Source organism: Ricinus communis, chromosome 4 (genome assembly GCF_019578655.1).
Source record: "Ricinus communis isolate WT05 ecotype wild-type chromosome 4, ASM1957865v1, whole genome shotgun sequence".
Lineage (NCBI taxonomy): Eukaryota > Viridiplantae > Streptophyta > Magnoliopsida > Malpighiales > Euphorbiaceae > Ricinus > Ricinus communis.
Genome location: NC_063259.1, coordinates 31,634,740 through 31,654,496, shown reverse-complemented (window position 1 = coordinate 31,654,496; position 19,757 = coordinate 31,634,740). Strand labels below are relative to the sequence as shown.

The 19,757-nt window shown below is 34.8% G+C and overlaps 3 protein-coding genes across 9 annotated transcripts; all 3 read left to right on the top strand.

Annotated features, from left to right (window-relative positions):
- LOC8274395 (DNA topoisomerase 6 subunit B) lies at nucleotides 1–6,761 on the top strand. Of its 4 annotated transcripts, none has more exons than XR_007215508.1 (19): nucleotides 1–994; nucleotides 1,090–1,142; nucleotides 1,275–1,372; nucleotides 1,494–1,599; nucleotides 1,876–2,013; nucleotides 2,143–2,194; nucleotides 2,332–2,396; nucleotides 2,780–2,886; nucleotides 3,204–3,306; nucleotides 3,457–3,542; nucleotides 3,692–3,888; nucleotides 4,054–4,169; nucleotides 4,319–4,404; nucleotides 4,620–4,692; nucleotides 5,087–5,178; nucleotides 5,287–5,425; nucleotides 5,507–5,597; nucleotides 5,681–5,855; nucleotides 6,380–6,469. XR_007215508.1 is itself a non-coding variant. In XM_048372946.1 (19 exons), exons 1-19 carry the CDS (start codon nucleotides 901–903, stop codon nucleotides 6,524–6,526), a joined length of 2,010 nt encoding a protein of 669 aa, XP_048228903.1. In that variant the 5' UTR covers nucleotides 18–900; the 3' UTR covers nucleotides 6,527–6,761. The 4 variants fall into 4 exon arrangements, 3 of the variants coding, with proteins under 3 accessions (XP_048228903.1, XP_015571083.2, XP_048228904.1); XM_048372946.1 differs by having other exon boundaries at nucleotides 18–994; nucleotides 4,615–4,692; nucleotides 5,104–5,178; nucleotides 5,507–5,601; nucleotides 6,380–6,761; XM_015715597.3 differs by having other exon boundaries at nucleotides 25–994; nucleotides 5,507–5,601; nucleotides 6,380–6,761.
- Nucleotides 6,762–6,901: 140 nt separating this feature from the next.
- Nucleotides 6,902–11,011, top strand: LOC8274396 (uncharacterized protein YMR315W). 2 transcript variants are annotated; one of them, XM_015715682.3, is made up of 12 exons: nucleotides 6,902–7,288; nucleotides 7,388–7,528; nucleotides 7,619–7,667; nucleotides 7,884–7,901; nucleotides 8,225–8,340; nucleotides 8,414–8,527; nucleotides 8,873–8,923; nucleotides 9,437–9,525; nucleotides 9,600–9,660; nucleotides 9,741–9,818; nucleotides 10,022–10,132; nucleotides 10,455–11,011. In XM_015715682.3, exons 1-12 carry the CDS (start codon nucleotides 7,166–7,168, stop codon nucleotides 10,578–10,580), a joined length of 1,077 nt encoding a protein of 358 aa, XP_015571168.1. In that variant the 5' UTR covers nucleotides 6,902–7,165; the 3' UTR covers nucleotides 10,581–11,011. The 2 variants fall into 2 exon arrangements, with proteins under 2 accessions (XP_015571168.1, XP_002513445.1); XM_002513399.4 differs by having other exon boundaries at nucleotides 10,452–11,011.
- A 2,954-nt stretch (nucleotides 11,012–13,965) lies between these two features.
- LOC8274397 (FT-interacting protein 3) lies at nucleotides 13,966–17,708 on the top strand. 3 transcript variants are annotated; one of them, XM_002513400.4, is made up of 2 exons: nucleotides 13,966–14,223; nucleotides 14,772–17,708. In XM_002513400.4, exon 2 carries the CDS (start codon nucleotides 15,220–15,222, stop codon nucleotides 17,536–17,538), a length of 2,319 nt encoding a protein of 772 aa, XP_002513446.1. In that variant the 5' UTR covers nucleotides 13,966–14,223; nucleotides 14,772–15,219; the 3' UTR covers nucleotides 17,539–17,708. The 3 variants fall into 3 exon arrangements, with proteins under 3 accessions (XP_002513446.1, XP_025012135.1, XP_025012134.1); XM_025156367.2 differs by lacking the exon at nucleotides 13,966–14,223 and adding an exon at nucleotides 14,286–14,516; XM_025156366.2 differs by lacking the exon at nucleotides 13,966–14,223 and adding an exon at nucleotides 14,546–14,657.
- Nucleotides 17,709–19,757: the final 2,049 nt, after the last annotated feature.

Below are 19,757 nucleotides of genomic sequence, written 5' to 3'. Positions count from 1 at the left end.
GATTTATTAATTATTACTAATATTATTATTATTAAAGAAAAATTCCGGGTATTACAATAGCAATCGGTAGAGACTTTATATAGTTATGACATTCGTATCTCCACCATCTCATTTTATACGTCCAAGCAGATATTGTATTATAACGATAACGATAACCAAAAAAAAAAATCTCAAGAAAACGATAATAAAAAATAAATCACTACTATTTGCCAAATTCTGCTATTTTCCATTCGTAAGAAATTTCTTTCATCTGTGGAGCATGCCAAAACAATTATAATGCTCAAGTAAAATAATTTATTTCTTCTTTCAAAAAAAAAAAAAGGTTCTTTCTAAAACCGGAAAGAATGTTTTTTCATTTAAGAAACATCTATTTCGTAGAAACCTTATGGAAGGGGGCCGGGCTGAAGCAAAAGACTATATAAGAGACCATCAGGCAAAAAAGAACCCATGGGCTTAAGCTTTCAGAAAAAACCCTAGCTCCCGCATCCAAACCCAAGAAAACTGTGAAACGTGCAGAAGAAAAAATTGCCAAGCCAACTCTGATAAGTGCTAAGTTCAATGCCGAGAATTTTATTTAACAAACCTAAGCTTGATATTAATTTGCCTTGTACATTAAATTCTATTTCTAATTTCGCCTCTGCAATCTACGACTCTTTAATAATGGCGGGAATTTTTAATTATCGCATTTCTAACATTACATATCGCACAAAATTCATTGGCCAAAGGTTCCATTAAGTTTAACAAATGTCCAAACTCAGAACTAGTTAGCTAGCTAAAGGTTACCATTGTGTATCGAAGTTTCTGGTAGCTATCTGCAACAAACCAGCCCTAAAATCTCAAAAACCCTAGTTGAGTTACTTGTTTTTTTGAGTTAGATTGCCGAAGTGAGGGATTATTTCAATGGAAACAGGTGGTAGCAGTGAAAGTCCAAATGAACCGAAGAAAAGCAAATCTAAGACTCCAAGAAAGCCCAAAGAAAGCACTCTCAAGCAGAGTCTGTTTCTCTCTCTCTCTCTTGCTAATAACTGTCTTATCGATCTATCTTTCTCTCTGTATTTTATTAATAATTATGTACATGTATAATTGCAGAATCTCCTGCTGAGTTCTTCGCGGAGAACAAGAACATTGCTGGATTTGATAATGTAAGTTCTCAATTATATGTATGCATATACTCTTTTATCGATAGATTAATTTCTGAATCAGATTTTAGTCTGGTGAATTATGCTATTTACTATACTAGTGGTATTTTTGATGAGTTGCTATGTTGAATTCAGCCAGGGAAATGTCTATACACCACAGTGAGAGAACTTGTGGAGAATTCGCTTGATTCCGCAGAGTCCATATCTGAGCTTCCATTTGTGGAAATTACCATGTAAGTCATATTTTTGGTATTGGCAAATTTATAAATGTTATTAGCATTTATTAGGCGTATGTATCTTATGCAGTATATGAGCTACAGGCATTTTCATTTTATATTTAATTGACTGTTACAGTGAAGAGATGGGGAAAAGCAAGTTCAATTCCTTGATTGGTCTTGTTGATCGGGAACGTGTAGATGAGGAACTTTATGATGATTATGAGACTACTAAGGCTCGCGAGGTATGTTGATTTCTACTCCATTAATTTCTTGTTTGTTTGTTTTATCTATACATTTACAGTTCTGTAACATAAGGGTGGATTGAACTTTCTGCTAGTTGTGGAACTTGATAAGCTTCCTTATCACATGTTTGATTAGTAAAGTTGCTTCAACTTCATTCTCAGTGAGCTTTTGTGCACACGTGTTGACAACTCATGGATCTATGCTGTCAACTTTTGATTGATGATTTTTTCAGTTCACTGAGCCTGATTTCTTGCATTGTGTTTCATGCCTTACAGAAAAGATTAGCAAAGGAAGCTCGTGCTCAAGAAATTCAAGCAAAGAATGCTGCACTTGGGAGGAAAGTCAAAGAACAGCCAGCTGCAAAGGGTATGAAGGGCCGAGGTGAGGCTTCATTTTACAAAGTCACATGCAAGGTTTGATTTTCATGCTCAAACTTCTTCAAACATTTATCAATTTTCTAGATCTATTGATATTTTGTAAATCAACTCAAGAATTTACTCTAAAGGTGGGAAGACTCATGGTGCTATTGATTCTAAATGCAGGATAATGGAAGAGGAATGCCACATGATGACATCCCAAATATGTTTGGAAGGGGTCAGTTACTTTTCATCCGATATTTCTACATATTACGAAATTCTCTAGATTTATATGAATGGTTATTTTATTGTATATTAGCTAGTATGGTAATACCATAATACTATCAGCTTGAGATTGTGAATTTGTGCATGCAGTGCTGTCTGGTACAAAATATGGTCTGAAGCAAACACGTGGGAAGTTTGGTCTTGGTGCAAAAATGGTAATACTTTTTACTGAATCTTGATACATGATGCATGGGTTTCGATCACTGCAATGGCAATTGCAAAAACACAAAACTAGTATATTATTATTGTAACATAATGTCTTTTCCCTATCAGTGTTGAATCTAAGGTTCCCTCTCTTATGTGAAGTACGCTTTTCATCATGTTTGTCATCCTGTGAAAATTAGATGAGAATATTTCAAACAATTCATGTGGCATCTTCCGGTCGTAAGTAGATCATTTGGATGTTTCTTTAGACAAATTGTGGCTTAATTAAGATTCAAGATTAGTAATTTAGTTAGGCGATTTGGCTTCTGTTATTTTCTCTTGGTACTTTTGGCTAAGAATATCTGTTATTTTTTTCTTAATTTTACTTATATAGGCATTGATATGGTCCAAAATGAGTACTGGGCTTCCTATAGATATCTCATCATCAATGAAGGGCCAAAACTATATTTCATTCTGCAGGCTGGATATAGATATTCATCGGTATGGCTCAATTTTGATTTTCATTTTTAAGACATCCATTAATTTTTTATGTGGCATTACTTCTGTATCCATTTATTTTATTCCTCTAGTGTATATCAAAATATAAAAATACATATTGACTTAGTGTTAGGAACTTTTATTTGATATTTATATTTCAAATGTATGTGGTTGCACTACAGATTCCTTTAACAATACAGCACAGTCACTTCCATTTGTTAGAACAGCTTTGATTGAGTATATGTACTTATTCTGTCTTTATGAATTTTTGGGTTATGTTCTTCATGATATGAGTAACTGGTGATTCTTTGAATAATTAGGAATGTCCCTCATGTTCATTTACATGAAAAACGGAAAAACGATGATAGGTGGCATGGAGCTGAAATTCAAGTGGTCATTGAGGGGAATTGGACAACTTACCGGGTACGAAAACTGTACTTTGTGGACATTCTACGTTCTGAAATCACATGATTAATTAATCATTTGGGTTTGTGTTGGCTGAGGGCTTTGACTTTTGAGCCAGTGATGATATTTTATTTGATTAAAGCTATTCTCCCTTGTTGCTACATGCAGTCCAAGATATTGCATTACATGCGGCAAATGGCTGTTATCACACCTTATGCCCAATTTCTTTTCAAATTTATATCAGATACATCTGAGTATGTTCTCTCTCCCTCTCTCTCTCTCTCCATGCCTCCCAACCATCAACCCTAATTTATACACTGACAGTACCAATATATTTGATATTCCTGATTTATGATTAAGCTGTTTTCCTTTATTTTTCTTATTTCTCTTTTCTTTTCTACAGCAAAAATGTCACAGTTAAGTTTGCAAGGAGAACAGATGTAATGCCCCCGGTTCCCCTTGAGACAAAGCATCATCCATCATCTGTTGATTTACTATTGATCAAACGCCTGATTGCAGAAACTTCAAAGCAAAATCTTTTGCATTTTCTTCAGCATGAATTTGTGAATATAGGAAAGGCACATGCTGAACGATTAATTGGTAATAATTTGTACTTGAATGAGACCTGTTAGTTGGTTATCTAATTCAGAAATAAATTCATTGGGATGTAAAATTAGTATGCATGTCGATTAGATCAAGTCCAAGCTACATATCTTTTCTATTTTCTGATTCTTGGATGCTTAAGTTGCCACTTTAATGTCTTAGGGGAAATGGGTCCTGAATTTAGCCCAAAAATGGCCGTTAAGTCTCTAACTGATCAGCAGATTGTTCGGATCCATCAGTTGTTTCGTCAAGCCAAGTTTGATGACCCTGCTGGTGATGTGAGCTGCTCCTGAACTATTTATTCAACCTAATTGCAGTATACTGTTAATATGAAAGTTAAAATGTTTTGATCCTAACATTTACAATTTATGTTCATGTGTTTTTGTGCAACTTCCATAGTTTTCAATGTTACTTAAATTACTTTCAGTGTCTTAGTCCTGCTGGGGAGTACAATCTTCGTCTTGGAATTATAAAGGAGCTGCATCCGGACATGGTTGCCACTTATTCTGGCAGGTTGTGTTAACATCTTTGTTTACAAAATCTATTTCTCGCCTCCTGTTCCAGAAAGCTGTATATCAAATCTGTTTTAGGCTAATCTGCATGTAATTGGGTAGCAGTGATAACTGCTATATGTAGTGATATGCATATATTAAAGGAGATTTTTTTTTCCCCTGCTATGGGTAAACATTATATTCTAAACTACAACCTTTCGTCCTTCCATAGCGCAGTGCTCAAGTTTTTGAGGGACACCCCTTTATTGTTGAAGCTGGTGTCAGTGTGGGTGGAAAAGATGTTAAGCAAGTAAGTGTTCTTAACATGGTGATGAATAAATGATAGAATCACCATATGAGTTAGAAAAGGCTTTCCAGTCGTGAAAAATGTACTCTAAATGCTTAGCTGGTATCTGCTTAAGACCAATAACATGCTAAAGGCAGCTGCCATCTGTATTAGGCCAAAGTAAGCATAAGTTGGTGTGGCAGGAAAAAGAACATCTGTATACATGCATCTGCGTATATGCTTGGTCATAGATTGTGAAGGTGGCTTATGCAAATTTAGGATCCAGTGCTTGTAGCTCCCATTCTCTTATGCATTCTGTGCTCTTTGATATTCAACTGGTTAATGAAGAAAGCTAGTGCAAGTATGATTTTTCATTCTATTTAATATTCCTCCAGTGATATACCTGTCTAAATTGCAGGGTTTGAATATTTTTAGGTTTGCAAACCGCATACCACTTCTTTTTGAGCAAGGTGCTGATGTAGTTACCAGGACTGCCCTTAAGAGAATCAAGTAAGATATACAAGTACAATAAGTTTTGATGGGGGTGGGAGGTGAGAGGTTAGTCAGCTTATCAGAGTTGAACACAATCAGAATATTTAACTGAATGCTCTTTTTCAGTTGGGCCAGTTACAAGATCAACCAGATGCAAGACAAGATAGGTGTCTTTGTAAGCATTGTGAGCACCAAAATCCCCTTTAAAGGGACTGGTAAGGAGTATATTGGAGATGATATCACTGAGATAGCTACTGCCGTCAAGGTAGATTTTTTTTTAACTTTTAGAAAATAATGTTGTCCCATATATTTATAGATGACTAAGCTAATAATATTTTTCTTCCAGTATGCCATTCAGCAGTGCTGCATCCAGCTAAAATCCAAAATTATGAAGAAAATACAAGCTCGTGAGCAGCAGGAGCGTAAACGAAACTTAAGCAAGTAATTCCAGCAATCTTTGTAGACCCAAATTAGGTTTCTAATCTGCATGTACTGAAATAAAAATTTGGTTAAATGGCAGGTATATCCCTGATGCTGCAGGTGCTGTATATGATGTTTTGAGAGAAATGGCACAGTCACAAACGTCAAAGAGGAAACGTTATGAGGACGAGGATGCAGAAATACTTAAGAAAGTATCAGCACGATTGATTACAAAAGATACACTCACGGAGAAGCTTGCAGAGCATGTTGAAAAGGTGGGTTATATCTTTTTATTTCTCCATCATGAACCATTTTCCTAGAGACATTCTAGTGAAGAAGTGTCACTTGGGAGGTTGTTGCAGTAGTGGCTATTGATGTTGCAATTCGAAGGTTCCCCTTATTTAACAAACCTGGATTTACTGTCTGGCAAGATACATCAAACATATATATTGACATAGTAGTCCAGTAAAGATTTGGCCAGGGTTCCATGTTGAATCCTTCTGAAAATTATTACTGGTTGTATTATCTTCTTCAAGAACTTTGAAGAAGAATCACTATCTTCTTCAGATTAACAAGCCTTTTGGACCCAGCATATTATAGTCATAAAAGAAGAATCGCACACACACACACTTGTATCTGTGCTATAATAAAAAAAAAAAAAAAAGAGAAGAAGAAAGGGCTTTAGGTGGATAGAGTTTATGAACAAACTTGATGCGGGAGAGGCATGAGTGCGTTTTGATCTTGTGGTGTATTCTATTGCTGGTGGAGATGTTGATACATGTATTGCTTTTATCTGCAGGTGGACTATGAGATGGCATTGGAGTACGCCACACAAAGTGGAGTGAGTGAGGAACCTAGAGAAGATATATACATCCAAGAACTTGAAATTGAAAACAGATTCATTGATTTTCAAAGTCCCTTCTTCATTTTCAGACTCATCTCTTAAGAATTATTGGATATTCTTTCATTACCTTCTGCAATTGTGTGGTTCACTATAGATTTTAAAATTGTTGTTATACATACAGGCTGTTACATTATTTAACTTGTATCAGATAAAGCAAACTAGGACACTCTTGTCAATGTCAACAAGGTGTTTGTACGAACTATTCTTTTAGCCTTTGGTGCTGTAATATGTTCATTCACATTCACAGGATAATGAAAATGAATCTGATTGAAGACTCTTTTATTGGGATAATGGCATGTCATTTTTAATCACCCAATAAACAATTCTCTTCCATTCAACAAGTCTTGTAACTTAAATCTTGTTGGAAAAGATAACTTACTCCGTCAATTAAGACGTCGCATATATAAATGTCCTAACCTTTATTTGTCTTTTGAAAAAAAGAAAAGGCAATTGCCAGTTGCCCAGTGTCAAGAAATTGTTAAGGCCAAGAGATATCAAGGAAAGGAAGTGGAATTTAATAGTCCAAAAAATTCGAAATTTCGCAGAAATTGAAGGCTCGCACTCTACAGACAGTACTCGATCCAGCAACGGCCTAAAAACTATCTGAGCTGACATAGCCACTAATACATCATTGTCTCTCAAATTTCATTCTTTGAAAGATCCAAATAGCAGGATCGCGACATGGCGAATTCACCACAAATTGCAATTCTCGGAGCTGGAATCTTCGTTAGAACGCAATATATTCCAAGATTAGCAGAGATCTCTAATCTGTTCGTTCTTAAGGCCGTTTGGAGTCGCAGTGAGGTGCCATTTAGTACCATCCTACACCCCCTTTTTTTTTTTTCTTTCCACTTCCTTTCTCTTTGCTTCATTAGTATACGCTCTTTTCTTTATTATATGCAGGAATCAGCGCAAGGAGCAGTGGAGATAGCCCGTAAGCATTTCCCAGGAGTTGAATGTAAGTGGGGAGATGAAGGACTTGATGAGATCATCCACGATCACTCCATTCTTGCTGTTGCTGTTGTTCTTGCTGGCCAAACTCAGGTTCTTCTACACCCATTTTGAAATGTTATAGTATTGCATTTTAATTTGTCATTCTTTAAGGTTACAAGCTATGTAAACCAACTTATGCAGGTTGATATGTCATTAAAGCTACTAAAGGCAGGGAAGCATGTCCTTCAAGGTTAGACTAAGTTCTAAATAAATTTAACTTAGACTTGGTGCCAAATTCAGTTCATTGTTTTACAAAAAATCAACAAATCATAAATATGGATGCCTTTTATGCCTTTTACACCATACCTGAACTCGTGTTTATTGATATCTGTCTATATATTTTTGTACATTTTACTAAATTCTTCCTCTTGTTTTGGCATGCTTTGCTTGGCTAACTTGGGTGCAGAGAAACCGGCAGCAGCTTGTAAGTAGGATTTATTATTATTATTTTTTTCCCATTTACTCTCTTTCTCTCCCTGTAATGAAAAACACCATTGAATGTGAAAACTTTGTCATCTGAACTTTATAGACAGACTGATTTCCCTCTAAATGCCCTAGTATATTATGAATAGCAATTTCTTACCAATTTTACCCCAGTTTTTCTGGTGCACAAGCTAAGGCCTACTTAACTCTTGAAAGGAATGCCAAAATGTTGTCTCCCGGTCATAAATAAATATGGGTATTTTCTTTTGGTTTGGGTTAGAAACTCAAATTCTTTTTTACAATGAGCCTGGTTCCACAATGCAGCTATAAGCGAACTAGAAATTGCGCTGTCTAGCTACAAATCTCTTTGTGCCAATTCCCCCGGTCAACCAATTTGGGCTGTGGCGGAGAATTATAGATTTGAACCTGCTTTTGTAGAGGTACCCTTTTTACATGTATCATTTGCTTCCAAGTACTCCAGGTTTTAATTTATACTCGTAATTGCATCCGCAGTGCAGGAAACTATTGGCTGAAATTGGGGACATGATGACAGTTCAAGTTATTGTTGAAGGATCAATGAATAGTTCAAATCCTTATTTCTCTAGCTCATGGCGGCGAAACTTTACTGTATGTAGTTTTGTTTTATAGTTTATTTCTTTGATTTATAAAAGAGATTATCAAACATGTGCATACTGTTGCTTCATTTCCAGTTACCTGTCTAACGTTACAGCATTTGCTCTACCACATGAGATTCTCTGTTTTGAATAAGAAATGATTTTTAGTGCCAGTTCTTTTACTGGCATGAGTAACAGTATCATCCTACTGTTCCTCGCACTGTTTATGTTGATGATTCAAAGATTTCCATGGTTCTTTTTGTGATTGTTAGTACAAGTAACTCGTTTACCATTTCTGTCACACTTTAGTTAGTTCTTTGTTGCCTATTTACTAACTGGCTTATCCTCCATTTGGCAGGGGGGTTTCATTCTAGATATGGGAGTGCATTTCATTGCCGGATTAAGAATGGTAATCTCACATTTACAAAATATCTTGCTGGAAATCAGTAGTAAAGGTTTTTAACTACCTTGTTCAACTTTTCTTATGAACTATCTTGCACTGTTTTTAACATAACATCACTGTTGGAAAATGAGAAGAAAAGAAAGAGATAACCCAAAAACTACACTTCACTACACTACACTACTTTAACTTTAAGCCAACCTTTAAATACACCAAAAATATCAAATGAAGGCCTAAACTCAAGGCACAATCAAAACTAATAGAAATATCTTCCTGTGAAATAGAAACGAAATCAAGAAAGCTAAAGACTAGCACTCATGAAACCTACTAATTATTGACCAGTCAAAAATAAATTTTTGCATTATCTTTAACAATCACATACTTCTATTTGATCTTCCAAACTCTAGTAATGTAGTCATGCTAGAATTTTGTGTTAATGGAAATTGATCAGTACTTCTTATTCTTCTCACTATTATTTCCAGTTCTTAATTTTCTAAGTTTACTCTTCTGTTGGTTGAACAGCTTGTTGGATGTGAAGTGATTTCAGTATCAGCTATGACATCTCATATGGACAAAACCTTACCTCCTCCTGATAACATATCCTCAGTCTTGTAAGTTTCTTAACAATGGACTTGATTTTCCAAGTAATTATATATTTTTAACATGTTTGATTTTTCTTTCTCAGTCATCTGGAGAACGGATGCTCTGGAGTTTTTGTAATGGTTGTATCCTCAAGATCACCGAAGGCATGTAGTAAAGTAATAGTTTAATTCAAGTAGAATATGAATATTATTTATTTTTTTCTCATAGTTTCTATGTCTTTTAGATATTTTGGCGAGTTGTTGGCTTAAAGGGAACACTGCAAATTGAGCGGGGAAGCCATGATGGAAAACATGGTTACCTGGTATGTCAAAAATCTTTGTTGAAGTATCAAGACCTTATATAGCTTTACAAGTAATGAGTTAATTTTCCTGAAATGCCTGATTTCTTTAAAGCTCCAAACAATTGACTATTTTCATGCATTGGTTGTGACAGTTGCGTTTTAGAATAGCTCATAAAAAATGGCAAATGGCAACCTACAATTGATATCATACTTTATTGTCTCAGGTTTCAGTTTGCGGTACTGATGGACAAAGCAGAAGTTCTTTCTATCCATTCAGTGGAGTGACTGAAGAATTAAAAACTTTCATACATGACATTTCACAGGCAAACCTTAAGGTAGTCTGATATTCTCCTGCATACTTCATTTCCATGTGTAACCAAATTCATGGTATTTGTTCTGTTTCTAGTTTCTAGTTTTAGTTGGTTCATCTATTTGCCAATTTTAATGAGACTATGCAACTTTACTATTGTTAGAAATTTTGACATGTGTCCATACCTATTCACCTTTCTTTTCCTCTCTTCCCCAACATCAGTCTTTACCTCTTTTGAGTAATTTCTTTTATAGATAAAGTTTCCACTTTAACATAAGATATACTATAAGTAAAACTTGCTTTTAACTGCTGATAATGTGTTACTCCCTACTTGTTTGTTACAGAAGGGAAGTAGCTATGAAGTGGAGCCCCGCATTTCTTTTATGGAAGGTGCTAGAGATGTTGCTATTCTAGATGCAATGCTTGAATCCGGAACGAAAGCCGGAGCCCTAGTTCAGGTGAAAAAGTTCTAGTCCGAGAACCATCCCAAAATTATTTGAGTCAGCTAGTCGAGGTCCATTCAAGGGGAGGGAGAGAGTGAAGGAAAGAATAGGTTTTGCGTGGAACTATTAGATCCCAATTCTTTAGTAAAATTAATCATGCAACAGTTTAAGGAAGTCTACACTTGGTTCTTGGTTTTGGGGGCTGGGCGTGGCGATTGTTTCTTTAACATAATGTAATTGAATTTTCTAATAAATTCTGGAGCTTGATCTTATGATGTCGGGCCGGGCCGGGCCTGCGGGACCTTTTCTTGTTGTAACTTGTTAACCCTCCAATATTTTCAGATACTAAGATATGCTTGATGCTTGAATTGATTGTACAGTAGTTGACGTTAGGGTTAATTACTAAAACACCTCTTAAGATTTGTTGTAAGATACACTTTAGTCCCTGCTGTTTAAGATTAGTAAGTTTAATCCTTGTGGCTGGTTAAAATTTGACCTGATAAGATTGCACATTGGTCTTTAACATTTTATGTTGCTAAACACTCTTCTCTTCCTGTCATACATTTTTCATTAAACAATAAAAAGAAGTGTTAAACCTCGGTCATAACCAATAAATTCAACCACCCACTGGAGAACAATTCTAGAATAGCCATGTCCTTTTCAGACTGATCTGATTTAACACATTGATTATACTCTTTTATCAACTTAGTCAACTAACATCTCCAGATTCATACTCCATATTCAAGGAAAGGAGAAAAATGAAACTCTCCAAAAGCACGATTCTTTTGTAATTGTTTATGTTAGCTCAATGTCTTGCTTCTTTTCTTAATTTCTTAATTTCTTTCTCTTGCTTTTACTAATTTAATGATCGGATACATCACAGTTATTTTAAATCATCATCATTTCAGGTCCTTAATGATTTGGCTCATCATCAACCGAAGAACTCCTTTCTAATCAAATTAATAACATGAACGATCTTATGGTGACATGTTTGACGATAAGTTACGAGCTTGCCTTCAATGGACGATGACATGACATACTGGCCACGTCCATGACCTATCAGGCATTGCAACATTGAATGGCGTCTCAGCTCAGGGAAGTTAGTAATCCATAATTTATTGTAATTCCGCCATGTGCAAGTTGCCAGACAGCAATTAAGATATATGTTTTGCATGGAATGAAGTGGATATATATATATATATATATAAACATAGCATGCACCGATGCTTCAAATTTCCATGAAAATATATTATGGGTTCGTGTAAGACAAAATTTACTGTCCATTTAGAAGAGTAGCTAGGTTTGGTTATAAAATAGCACGTACATGGTATACTATTTCAAAACCAACTACACCTAACACCAATTCCCTCCCATTATTTTTCTCAACTACTAAATGGAAAAAGAAATGGACGTAACGTTCATATGTTCCTGTCAAACCCATGAAGAAGGGGGTAATTGATGATGTTTGGATGCAAGAAGTTACCTGTTGTTTTCAAGTTTTCAATATACTTGGCCCCAGCTAATCATATAAATCTTGAATATTTTTGGTTATGGACCTTGATTCAAAACCAACTTGGTGAAAAAACTAAATCATTTTTACTTCCCATTACTTACATGTCCATTGGATTGGATTATTCTTTCTTGCAGATCTCTCGGTTTCATGCTGTTTTTTTCCCCTATTTGATTTTGAAGTTATGCTTTTATGGGGGATTGGTTGCTTAAGTTCTCGTAATGTAATTCAAAAACCAAGATAACATTTTCTTAATTATTATCTTAATATATTGTCACTAGCATTTCCCCAATGCATAGGAGCTTATTTTATGCTTTTATTAGCTTTATGTGCATCTCCATTTATACATAATAAGAATTAAATTTATAATAATAAGTTAATTAGAGCATATTTAATTGAGATGGCTATTATATGTTTAAAAATTAGATTTTAAAATATTTTATTTTAATAGACTGATTTGTCTTTTATAAACCCTTTTTGCCTCCCTTCTTTTAAAATTAGTTCTAAACAATTTCTCAATAACGTCAACAACCATCTAATGATTTTGTATTTAACTAAAATTTTCAACCAATGTTCCTCTAAAAACAAAGAAAAAATAAAATTATAATTTATGTATAAAATAGTTGAAATGAAAAAAATAATAGACATTTGATTATCACTAAAATAATTAAACTTAAAATTTATTGCTTTTAAATAAAATCAGTAAAAAGATTTCGTATAATTTTCCGCAGAACTTCCTTTGTAGTTAAAGAAAGATTAACTACGAAATCCAACGGCACAGCGAAGTGTGTTGCACGTAATCCATGAGCGCGTGGCTTTGGGTGAAAAGTGAGAAACAATAACTGGAACGTACAGCATAAACCTCAGTAAGAGGTTCAAGATTCTACGACGCATTTCATTAACCTATGTTACGACAGCCACTTGTCAATATTCGATAGGATTCTGTATCAAACAAGATGACCAGAATACTCCTCAAGTCCAACAACTGGCGATCTCTACCAATGGAACATTTGAGAAAATTTCTAGTAACTGTTACACAGTATCATTACCTCTCTCTCTCTATCTCTTTTTCTGTCTTTTACAGTAGTAAATAGGTTTGCCATAGTTAATAGTTAAAAGCTGAGCTGGTCGGCATTATGATGGTCCTTTTTCTGTATTCATTTCTAAATTAAATCTTTGTAAAAGAAAATAGTATTTCATTTGATTAATTTGGCTGTGAAATAGACAGGTGAAGAAAAATAATTATTATAAGAAAAGAATTAATTGTCATTGATACCGACATTGGTGATTAATTAATTGCATTATTTCTACTGAATGATATTAATTTTAGATAAGATATTGCTTGCAAGAATAAGCATGAAGTCTGATGAGAAGGACATGTCACTTTATACAGAGAGGAGAAGTGTTTTAAAGAAATAAATGCAAGGGATAACTCCTCTATTACTCCCCCAAACCAAAAAAGAAAGAGTTGACTTAGACTTGATGTTCTATTCTATTTATAAAAGTGACATTTTCTTTACATTGATTGCACTTAAATCACAGTTAACCCATATTTCTGGAGAAGCTAAGTAAATATGCAACGCCCAATGGAGTAAATTTCTCAAACACAATTCACTTTCTCAAGAACCAAACAACTCAAAATTGCAAAAAAAAGAAAACCATCAAATCTCATGATAAAACCCAACAATATTTAAATTAAAAAAGAAAGGGAATATTTTACTCTCCATCTCCGACTCCAACTCCAACTCCAAAGTCCAAGAAATAAAGACCCAACAACAAAACCAAAGTCCTAAACCGAACCTGCTCATCGCACGTGTGCTTCAGTTCCCCAAGTAATGAAGCAATAATCTAATGGTATAACCAAGAAGAACCAGTAAATAGCTAATAAATAAAGCAAGATCAAAAAACAAACAAACAAACAAACAAATAATAAAACGTAGGCTAAAGAAAGCTGGTAGTCAGTAGGTTCTGTGTTTCTTTAAAGTGGGGAGATTGTTAGATCTCACTCCACATGTTGTTTTCTATATTAGTTCGCTCTGCAACTCTATTTCTCGCCTACATTGTCTTTTTCTTTCTCATTTACCCTTTTACGAAAAATTCAAGAACCTTTATTCATTGTTGCACTTTTGAAGAGTTCTGTTCCCGTTGTTAGCAGTAGTGACTGTAAGCCTCTTCTTTTTTTTTTTTTTTTTCTTTTCTCTTAAGAGTGCGAGTAAAGATTAGAGGGTAATGTTATTTGAAGTTAGTTTGAGTAGTTGTTGAAACTTGAAACTTCGTTTGTTCACTCTTTCAAGCAAATGGAAAATAGTATTTCTTGTGGTTTTGTAAAGTTGAACTTGCTTGTTATGCTGTACTTGTCTGTTTTTCTCTATTTAATGGGCGCAGTAGATCTGTTGCTTCAGTGTTGGAAATATACTAACGATCATTACCATAGAGTCCCATACATGCTCTCAAATGTGCGTTTAAATTTCTTTTTCAAGCTGTTTAACGGCTGTGAAAATGTATACAGAAATAAACCTTTTGTTTTCAAAGTGTTTTATACCTTCAAGAATTATTTATTTTGGTCCTTAAAATTAAGCTTCTAAGAACTTCCTCCGGTATTATATAGTTGCAGTGTCATTTTCCTTCACTTTCCTACATTGTCTCAGCAACTAAACAGTCACAGTGAATATTAATGTTAATCCTATGGTTTTCTTCTTTTGCTTTTGTAGGTACTTGTGCTTCTTGGTCAAGAGCTTTCACTGAAGTGCCAGGAATTGCTCTGCGCCTTTGTTCAAAAAGATGTTCTGTGGAGGTTTTCTAATCGTCTGTTTCCAGTTTTAGCCCTTTTAAATGTTAATCTTGTATTGGAGATCTGAGACTTCAAGATTAGAACCTGTGTTTTCAGTTCCAAGTTCCTTGCTTTGAACTGTTACAGTCACAATAGCCCTTTGCTTCCTTTTTAATTGTCAAATTTGATTGCTTAAATTTATCCAAATTTCCTGCAATTCTGAAGGACTAAAGTTTTCAAGTCTTTTTTTGGTATCCTGAGGTTGCATTAACATCTGTCAGACGCTTAGCTTACCCTTTTTCGAAATCCTAATTTCGGACTGTTTCTTTCAGCATAGTCTTTTAGTGGTGTTTGTCATCTCTGGTTTTGTTAGTATAAATTAGGCAAAAATGCAGAAGCCTCCACAAGCTGTTGATTTTGCTCTAAAGGAGACCTCACCAAACATTGGTGCGGCAGCTGTCACAGGGGATAAGCTTTCCTGCACCTACGACCTTGTTGAACAGATGCAATATCTATATGTTCGAGTGGTGAAAGCAAGGGATTTGCCTGGGAAAGATGTTACTGGTAGTTGTGATCCTTATATCGAGGTAAAAATGGGAAACTATAAGGGAGTTACTAAACATTTTGAGAAGAAGACAAACCCTGAGTGGAATCAGGTTTTTGCTTTCTCAAAAGAGAGAATTCAAGCTTCAATATTGGAGGTTTCCGTGAAAGATAAGGACGTAGTATTAGATGATTTAATTGGAAGGATTATATTTGAACTCAATGAAATCCCAAAACGCGTTCCACCTGATAGTCCTTTAGCACCACAGTGGTATAGATTGGAAGACCGAAAGGGGGATAAAATCAAGCATGGTGAGCTGATGCTGGCTGTTTGGATGGGAACTCAAGCTGACGAGGCATTTCCTGATGCGTGGCATTCAGATGCAGCGGCTGTTGGTCCTGATGGGGTTGCAAACATCAGGTCGAAGGTATATCTTTCACCTAAGCTTTGGTACGTTAGGGTCAATGTGATTGAAGCTCAGGACTTGTTGCCTGGTGACAAAAGCAGGTTTCCTGAAGCCTTTGTGAAGGTCACCTTCGGCAATCAAGCATTGAGAACTAGAGTATCACAAAGTAGAAGCATTCATCCATTGTGGAATGAGGACTTGATATTTGTAGCTGCTGAACCTTTTGAGGAGCCTTTGATTTTGACAGTGGAAGATAGAGTAGGACCAAACAAAGATGAAATTTTGGGGAAATGTGTGATCCCTTTACAACTTGTGCAGAGGAGGTTAGACCATAAGCCGGTTAACACAAGGTGGTATAATCTTGAAAAGCATGTGATTGGAGAAGTGGATCAGAAGAAGGAGATCAAATTTGCCAGTAGGGTCCATTTGAGGATCTGTTTGGAAGGTGGTTATCATGTTTTGGATGAATCAACGCACTATAGCAGTGACCTCAGGCCAACAGCAAAGCAGCTGTGGAGGCCAAGCATTGGAATTTTGGAACTGGGGATTCTCAGTGCTGTAGGGCTGATCCCTGTGAAGACGAAGGATGGACGAGGAACCACTGATGCTTATTGTGTAGCTAAATATGGGCAGAAATGGATCCGATCTAGGACAATAGTTGACAGCTTTACTCCGAGGTGGAATGAACAGTACACTTGGGAAGTTTTTGATCCGTGTACTGTCATTACCATAGGGGTATATGACAATGGCCATGTCCATGGGGGAAGCGGAGGAAAGGATTCAAGAATTGGGAAAGTGAGGATTCGGCTATCAACACTTGAAACTGATAGAGTTTACACACATTCATATCCTCTAATAGTATTGCAATCATCTGGAGTAAAGAAGATGGGCGAACTTCAATTAGCTGTGCGGTTCACATGCTCGTCTTTGATCAATATGTTACATATGTATTCACATCCACTGCTGCCCAAAATGCATTACATTCATCCATTATCTGTGATTCAGCTCGATAGCTTGAGGCACCAAGCTATGCAAATTGTCTCGATGAGGTTGAGCCGAGCTGAGCCACCTCTGAGGAAAGAAGTTGTGGAACACATGCTAGATGTGGATTCACATATGTGGAGTATGAGGAGGAGCAAAGCCAATTTTTTCAGAATTATGGGTGTTCTAAGGGGCTTAATTGCTGTTGGGAAATGGTTTGATCAAATCTGCAATTGGAAAAATCCCCTTACAACCATTTTAATTCACATCCTTTTCATAATTTTGGTTCTTTATCCTGAGTTACTACTTCCGACAATTTTTCTCTACCTTTTTTTGATTGGTATATGGAACTTCAGGTGGAGGCCAAGGCACCCTCCTCACATGGACACGCGGCTTTCTCATGCTGATGCAGCCCATCCTGATGAACTCGATGAAGAATTTGACACATTCCCAACTACCAAGTCATCAGATATGGTCAGAATGAGATATGATCGTCTCAGAAGTATAGCGGGGAGGGTTCAAACTGTAGTAGGCGACTTGGCAACTCAAGGGGAAAGATTCCAATCTCTGTTAAGTTGGAGAGACCCTAGAGCAACAACTCTATTTGTAATATTTTGTCTGATTGCTGCTCTAGTTCTATATGTTACTCCCTTCCAAGTTGTGGCTCTTCTCGTTGGCATTTATATGTTAAGGCATCCCAGGTTCCGCCACAAGCTCCCTTCAGTTCCTCTCAATTTCTTCAGGAGATTGCCTGCAAGGTCTGATAGCATGATATGATTACAGTTGGCAAGTTGACGCAAGGCGGAGGCAGCATAAACTGAGGTTCTCAGATGCTTATATTGAAAATTCTGTAATATTGCATTGTAGCTTCGTGATGTTTCAATACATTGCAATCATTTATGTGGATATGCTATGACTTAACCTGAATATGATTTATATTGTTTTGATGCTGCGATTTATGTTCTATATTTTTAGAAAATTTCGTATCTCCGTTGTACCATATTTTTCATTTCCGTTTCCGTTGTAAGATACATTAGGCAACCCAATATAAGATGATTATTAGTATGAGCCCATTTGAACTCAGCATTTGAACATAGCCTCATTCCTTGCCTGTAGGAGCAGCTTCATAAGCCACCTGCAGTAAATTACGAGGAAGAAGCTTAATCAAAGGCTTGTTGAACTTTTCGTGGATAACCTCAAAATCAAGTTTCTTTGTTATAGTTCCTGGACTGTGCATGATGTTCTTAGTTAATAAATTTCATAAGATGTTATTTAACTGAATGTATAACTGCCAAAAAGCAACGAACGGAATCAATCCAATATTCAATTCTTGGCATATAAACTAGACGAAATTCTAAGAGAAAATATTATAATGCTTTTTTCTTTTTCAATCTTCTATATTCATTAAAATGTCAATGGAATATAATAAAGTCAGAAAAATTTATATTAATTTTAAATATTTTAAAATAAGAGTATTTTAGCCATATCAAGTTAGATTTTAGTACAATTAAAACTATTTAATATGTCACTTATTTTTTGGATAAAAAAGAATATGTCACTACAATTACTTTAAATTGTACTTATTTTAGGATGGAGGGAGTATAGTTAGCTGCTGCCGACAGTAATGGTGTTTCTTGCTCTTGCATCTCAATAAAAAAAATGGAAGAATTAATTAAGTCATTGCATTTCTTTTATGTTTCTTCTTTTTTCTCTTTTTAATGTGACAAGGTTTTGATATATGCCCAAAAGCAACAAGTTGTTGAGATAGAATTATAATTTTTCAAATTTTTTTTAATATACATATATTTAGAATTAATTAAAATACATTGGATAGAATTTTTATAGATGGGCAAAATACTCTCTCAAAAGTTTTAAATTAAAAGAATATTTTAAACACTAATTTATTCGGTGACGTATTTTTCATATATGCTATAAGATATTCCATTTATAAATATATTTATTGAATTTTTCAACTTTTTTCATTTTATTTCAAATTTTATTTATTTTTAAATATAAAAATAATAAATTTTTCATTCATTAGAAAAATAAAAATATAACTTAATAATAAGAACAATAAACAACACTGTCAATTTTCCCCAAATCAATACCAATGATTCTTATATATTCTACAGATGATTGTCTTCTTTTTCTTTAACTGTGGCTAATATTTATTCACCTACCTTATGAGGTTCAAATTAAATATTCTTTTAATTTGTAATCCATTATGTAATATGGAATGATTATTATTATCATATATTATAAAATAAATGATAACATTTTGATATTTATGGAGAAATCTAAACTCGAAGATTAAAAGTAAAGTGTTGTTCGCTACTTGGTTTAGATCAATTGCACCATTAAATTAATTAATTAATTAATTATTAGTATTGGCAATGTTTAGTAGAAAAGAAAAATAAAAAAACTCTTGCCCATAATTAAAAATTCTATTTGGCCTTTTACTTTTACATTATCTGGAATATATATAAACAAACGATTTTATTTGAAAATTATATAATATAAAAAAAAAAAAAAACATTTAGTCGATATAAAAATATAATCAACTCCATAATTGCGAACAATGTAGTGGTTATGTATAACCTTTTAACTGTTTTCCGATTTTTAAAAGATTGAAGGAAAAAAGGAAACTGTATTTAACGGTCACTGTTTCTTTCCCGCGCGCATCTTAATGGTCAAACATGGCCTTAACGAACATAAATTATATATATAAACCATACCCTAATCTTGCTTAATCCGCCTTGGAAATGAATTTAAACAATCGATTCCTCACAAGATAATCACTCAAAATAAATATTTACATTGGCTGCATCGCTGTTTTACGTCCAGGGACCATAGATCCCAGCAGATCTTAAATGCACTAATTAATAAACAATTATGCCTTGTAAACACAAACATTAGTATAATCAATTTCGTAATTCTTACTGTACACATATCCTGTAGTATATGTTGTTGTCATCATTATTTAAGACGGAGTTATC

Bases quoted from the DNA above. Each gene is read 5' to 3' on its own strand.
- LOC8274397 (XM_002513400.4), top strand. From the start codon at position 15,220: ATGCAGAAGCCTCCACAAGCTGTTGATTTTGCTCTAAAGGAGACCTCA.
- LOC8274395 (XM_015715597.3), top strand. From the start codon at position 901: ATGGAAACAGGTGGTAGCAGTGAAAGTCCAAATGAACCGAAGAAAAGC. The intron at 2,887-3,203 runs GTATGGCTCAAT...TTGAATAATTAG, and splicing joins CTGGATATAGATATTCATCG to GAATGTCCCTCATGTTCATT. The intron at 4,693-5,086 runs GTAAGTGTTCTT...TCTAAATTGCAG, and splicing joins GTGGAAAAGATGTTAAGCAA to GGTTTGAATATTTTTAGGTT.
- LOC8274396 (XM_002513399.4), top strand. From the start codon at position 7,166: ATGGCGAATTCACCACAAATTGCAATTCTCGGAGCTGGAATCTTCGTT. The intron at 9,819-10,021 runs GTATGTCAAAAA...TTATTGTCTCAG, and splicing joins ATGGAAAACATGGTTACCTG to GTTTCAGTTTGCGGTACTGA. The intron at 10,133-10,451 runs GTAGTCTGATAT...TGTTTGTTACAG, and splicing joins TTTCACAGGCAAACCTTAAG to AAGGGAAGTAGCTATGAAGT.